Below are 6,000 nucleotides of genomic sequence, written 5' to 3' on the forward strand. Positions count from 1 at the left end.
GGACACAGAATGACTACAAGAATTTAATCTGGAGTTTATCAGGATAGTGTTCTTGGCCGTTTACTATTTATGTAATGTATATATGCTTGGTATGTGGTTTGGCACAGAATACAAGTTGATTGCTTATTAGATGATGCTACTTTATTTGTATCAATCACATCTCCTGATTATAAACCTGTGGTTGCTACTGAAGAGAAATTTAGCTAAAATAATGGCAAGGTGCAAGTAATGTAGGATGAAATTAAATCATAGCCAAAATGAAACTTTGATTTTAGTTTGTTTCTGACATTGGACTGCCCACTCCCAGTTTTGTTCTGACATTGGACTGCCCACTCCCAGCTTTGTTCTTTTAATACTTCTTTAACTACATGCAAGTCATTGAAACTCTGAAATGCAAGTGATATGATGGGCTGCCCTGACTAAAATTTCACCTGCACAGGTTTCTTATCAGCTTGGAGAATTCGATTTTCTCATATCAGCTTCCACTGTTCTATGAAAGAAGATTATGCTTACTTCATAGAAAATCAATAGATATTATGGAGGACTGAGTAACGCTACAAGAACACCTTTGTTTTTTTCTGTGCACGCCATGGGTTAAAATCGTAGGACATACTCTTAAATGCAGTGTACCTAATTCAGCTACACAGAAAATTTATATAAGGAGTAGGGCTTTCACAATTTTCAAAGATCTTTCTCTCATGAAGTGCTTTTATTCTCTTATTCTGCCATGTTTTGAATATTGTTGCCCAGTTCGTTCTTTAGTAGCTGAATTACATTTCAAAGTGTTGGACAAAAACTTGAAGTTTTATTAAATTTACCATTCATGATTTTAGCATAAATCTTGGGCACCTTTGTTTGATTAGCTCATTGTTCATGCTTTATTCAGTTTTTCATGATTATGATCATCATCTCTGGCACCATTGTTTTATTAGCTCATGGTCAATGTTTCATTCAGTTTTCACACTTATAACCATCCTTTGCATTAAATTCTTCATAGACAATGCAATCCACCACTTAACATAAGATATGCTGTAAATTCTAAGTCTTGCTTCTTGTTTTATGAGGTTCAGTACCACACAGTTTCTAGGACTTTTGCTCCAGCTGTGAACAGTTATAGAAGTTCAACCTGGGGGAAGATTTTTGTTTTGCAGACTCACATGTGTTCATGTCATATATTAAGTGTAATTTTTTCTCCTGTATAGTTTATTTATTTTCGTATATTTTCCAAAGGGTCCTCTTTCTTTTACTTCTTTTTGTCAGATCCTTTGAGTTGTAACATTCTGCTTTTCCAGTTAGGGCTGCAGCTAGGCTAGTAATAATGAAATAATAAATTAATAATAATGATGATACGTTAATATTCAGTCAAGTTTCTGTTCATACTCTTAGAGTTAAATTAACTAGGTGCAACACAGTAAAAGGGAAATGAAAGAATATAAAGTGCAATAAAAACATTTCCAAACAATAATATACAGTTGAAGAAAAAACATAAACTACAAATCTATGAATCATTACTATCAGCTGGTCTTGTGAGATGTAGAACAGCTAGAAATGCTATGTTCATTGTTGGATGAACATGTTTAACACTGTTGTAAACATTTATCAAAATTCTGTGCACAGGTTATCAGCATTAACTATTCTTCCAAGACACATTGAATACAGGCAGTCCCTGGTTAACAGCGCAAGATCCGTTCCTGGCCACGTGCCGATAACCGAAAGTCATTGTTAACCGAACATCACAATAATTATGGTAATAAATGGTGTTCACAACACCATAAGTGCTGATAAACCACTTAAAGTCACCACTAACCAGTTATTGGTGCCAGTAAACCACTTACCGACGCTGATAAACCACTTACCGACGTTGATAAATCACTTACCGACGCCAGTAAACTGCTTATCGGCACCGAAAATCTGGTTAACGACGTGGTTAGCCAAGCGTTGTAAAACCAAAACTGCCGGTAAGCGGGGACGGCCTGTACTGTGAATTATGTCTGTGCTTGAAACAATATGGCTTAAGTTAACTGAGTTATTGCAAATCAGGAGTGACTTTGAGTAAATAGCTGCACAGGGGTCATTCAGTTCTTTAGTTAGCGTAAGCTAAGTTGGTTGGATCATTTCAAACTTAAACAAGGTATTTATAGGCTAACTGTACCTCGCAAGATTATCCGATTTTAAAACTTAAAAATTACTCATGATTTTTTGTTGGCAATTGCTTGTTACACGTGATTGAAAATTCATACTACTTTATGTATTGTATATTATGGAAGTAGGGGAATAGTTTTTCAGATTAAATCAGTACACATCCCAATGGAGTCGTTTGTATGATGAAAGATGTTTTGTAGGCAGCCAGTAGCTCACTATAACACAAGATTAGCTTTCCTGTCTGTTCAATATAGGATTCAAACCCACATAATCCTTTGAGCCACTTGAGCTCAGAAACAGAAAAGTAAGGTTATATGGCAAATAGCCATAGCTATTCTGATGTGGTGTGCTGTGTGATTTTGAAAAATTGACATTGTGCAAAAATGCATAGCCCAAATCTTGAGAGAAAATTAGCATTAAATTTAAATCTGGCATAAGTGAAATTCAGACCCATAACCGTATCCTTGGTTGGTACTTTAACATACTTGGTCACAGAACTCAGAAGTAAATGAGTTTGAAAGTTTCTTGTTCATTAATACGTAATTGATGCACAGACCTCAATATTATCCGTAAGACTGAGATGTCAGAGTTGGTTTTTTGTATAAGGGTAAAAGAACATTGTTGGTTGATGTTTGTTATATGATTTGTTTTTTTTTATGTAAAATTGGTTGAGTAATTAAAATTGCACAATACAGTACATAACTTTTTTTTCAATTTTCTGTAGTCACTTTTCCTTGTACAGAAATAAATGCCTGTTACCAATTTTCAGTTCAAAATATTCTGTAGGTATAGTTTTTCAGTGTGTTCCTTGTACTACCTAGTGGCTATTTTTGAATGAGCATTTTTTGCAGTGGGGAGATTTTACATTAACTTCATATTTCTAAATTTGGCTCATGCAGACTATAAAGTCTTGTCCAAAGTGAAACCTATAATCATCAGCGTTTTATTCTGAGAAAAATATTTTGTCAACAGGCAGACTTGTGTCTAGATGGAAGTCCTGTGATTTTCTGGTAAAAGAAAATTGAATGAGTTTTCTTAAAGGCTGTAGGTTTTAGCGTAAGCCTTTAACAAAACTGAATGAATTTTACAAATAAGAATTGAAAGAAAGTGTTGGTTTGTATTGCAAGGTTCAAAGATAGGTACATATATTTTTATTCCACTTAACATTCGGTTATGTAATCCTTTTATCAGAAGTGGAAATCTCAGTTTTTGTTATGGACGCAGGGTTGCCATCTTTGATCTAAAAATGCTAATACTGAACATTGATTGTCCGTCAAGTTTAATTAAATAGAGATGTTTGGATTTTATTTTACCATCCAAAAAATGTGAAATTGTGTAAAGTGAACTTTCGATTCCATATAAAGTTAATTATTATTATAGAGTTACATTTGATGGCAGCTGCTCCCCTGCTGGTGCCTAATACCTATTGGCCAGCCCTAAATGGTCTCTCCAGAGTGTATCTGATGGTGGAATCTTATTACAGAATATACGTTGAAGGCTGGACCAGAGCAGGGGAGTAGTCACGCTGTGGAAAAGAAGAAGGAAGGTATTATGGTTTCCAGTGCCAGTAACAAGACAAAGGTACAGCAGAATCGCAGGCGCCGACGTAAAGCAGGCGATACCAGGTGGATACGACAGGAACATCGGTGCACTGAGTGCAATATAGTATTTAGCACTCAACGAAAATACAATTTGCATTATAGTCATGTCCATCTTGGTGTTGCCCCATGGCAAGGCCACCATAAGTGTGATGACTGTGGAAAAGTATTCACACAGAAAGTAACTCTTAAAGTTCATCGTATGTTTAAACACGGTGCTCCTCGACGGTTCCAGTGTACCAAATGCATTTATGAGGGCCCGACAAAGGAGTATCTGAAACGACACATGAAAGTACACTCAAATGAGCGACATTATGTTTGTTCGGCTTGTGGGAAAGGATTAAAGACGCTTGAATCTTACAGAAATCACATGGTTTTACATACCAATGAAGGACGTTTCTTCTGTAGTTTGTGCAAAAAAGCTTTCAACCATAAAGGCGCTTATACTGATCACATGCATTGCCATGAGGAAAGTAGAAACTATGCTTGCTACTGTGGCGCTTCCTTTAAGGTTTATAAGCATGTTGCTCGACATATCCGTGCTGTTCACCTGAATGATAAGCGTTTTATTTGTGACATTTGCGGCACTCAGCACATGACAGGATTCAACTTGAAAAATCATTTGAAAAAGCATGGTGATGTACCATACCTTCCATACTCTTACGAATGTGCTACGTGTGAAGCTAAATTCCGTGGTCATCAGGGTCTTGCAACACACCTGAGAGTGATACACAACTCAAAGATTGTACAAATAACTCCAGAAGTGATCAAACCCAGCCAGCCTCCACACCCAACTCGGCGTCCTACCAAGTATCACTATTCATTTATAGCTGATGATACTGTTCTGTCAAATGCGTCTGCAGAAGATAACAGGAAAATTCTTGTCAGTTGTCGAGAAGGCTACCTTTTCTCTGAAGAAAAGTCAGATGAGGGAGAGGAAGTAGTATATAATGTATCTGCAAGAGAAGTAGACTTGAACCAAGAAGTTGATTATGAATTTGTTACTAGCAGTGATGAACGAGAAGTCATTCATATTTTCTCGTGCAATATATGTAACTCCATGTTCTCATCAGAGAGCCTATGTCAAGAGCACATGGCTAAAGTTCATTGTTCAGAATAGATTAAAAATTCACAAGATTATTTGTTACACTTGCACTGCACTACAGATATTTTATTCTAGAGGACGGTATTAGAAATTTTTCAGGAAATAAAAATTCTGTTGATTAGAATCTGGATACTTATACACAAATGTACTTTTACAGTTGTAAATACATAATTTGATTGTATAGTCTCGAAACTATGAATTCATTTTTTTTTTATTGGTCTACAGTAGAAATCCAGTCATTCAGTATCTGATTCTTTTGAAAACCTGAAATCTGATTCTTCTTCAGCTTTAAGAAATATTAATATGAAAAATATTTGTTTTTATTGTTCTTAAATTACTTATTTAACAAAAATGTATGGTAGTTTTAAATAACTGGTCAGTTATGTGAAGTGGTTGTAATGTTCATTTTTGGAATGTTGTAGGTGGTAGATTAAATTATGAGCACGTTTGCCATTTTGTTGGGAACAAAACATTTTTTTTATTAGTGATGGTTGCCAGGAAAATCCAACCAGTTAAACGTTAGGAACTGCAAGAGTTGGTGGTCTGGTTTTTTGGAATTCTATTGCATTTTAGGGATAATTTTATAGCTTTTGCTAGTTTCTTTTTTAGTTTTTGTGCTGTAAAGGAGGTGACTGATTATTAAAAAGAATAAACTACTGTGCAGATTTTGAACCTGTTGCTCATCATTTTCACATTCCATGATAATAGTGTATCAGAAACAAACCATGTTCTGAGGTTATGGAGTTCCTTCCATTTTTTCAGTAAATAGATGTGCCATTTCATATTTACAAAAAATACCAGAAATGTTACACTTCCCATATATATATTGTGTGTGTGTGTATATATATATATATATATATATATATATATATATATATATATATATATATATATATATATATATATATATATATATATATATATATATATATATATATATATATATATATATATAAAACAGCTACTGTTAAATGAAGATCATTGCCGAAAGTCTGGTTGACGACATCACTAGCCAAGCGCCATAACACCGAAACGCCATTAACCGATGTCACCAGTAAGCAGGGACTGCCTGTATGTGTGTGTGTATTGTTGACCCCCAGTATTTGTGGGGATGCATACCACTATCCCCCGGAAATAGCTCCAATCTGCAATTAC

The 6,000-nt window shown here is 35.0% G+C and overlaps 1 protein-coding gene across 1 annotated transcript in view; it reads left to right on the forward strand.

Moving 5' to 3' along the window:
* LOC136836254 (uncharacterized) overlaps positions 1 to 5,517 on the forward strand; it is a 43,710-nt gene extending 38,193 nt beyond the window's left edge. The window contains exons 16-17 of the mRNA XM_067100260.1: positions 887 to 938; positions 3,626 to 5,517. Coding sequence (XP_066956361.1) covers positions 887 to 938; positions 3,626 to 4,860 — 1,287 coding nt within the window. The 3' untranslated portion in view covers positions 4,861 to 5,517. The remainder of the gene's footprint in view (positions 1 to 886; positions 939 to 3,625) is intronic.
* The last annotated feature ends 483 nt before the right edge of the window (positions 5,518 to 6,000 follow it).

This window comes from Macrobrachium rosenbergii, chromosome 56 (assembly GCF_040412425.1).
Source record: "Macrobrachium rosenbergii isolate ZJJX-2024 chromosome 56, ASM4041242v1, whole genome shotgun sequence".
Classification (NCBI taxonomy): Eukaryota; Metazoa; Arthropoda; class Malacostraca; order Decapoda; family Palaemonidae; genus Macrobrachium; species Macrobrachium rosenbergii.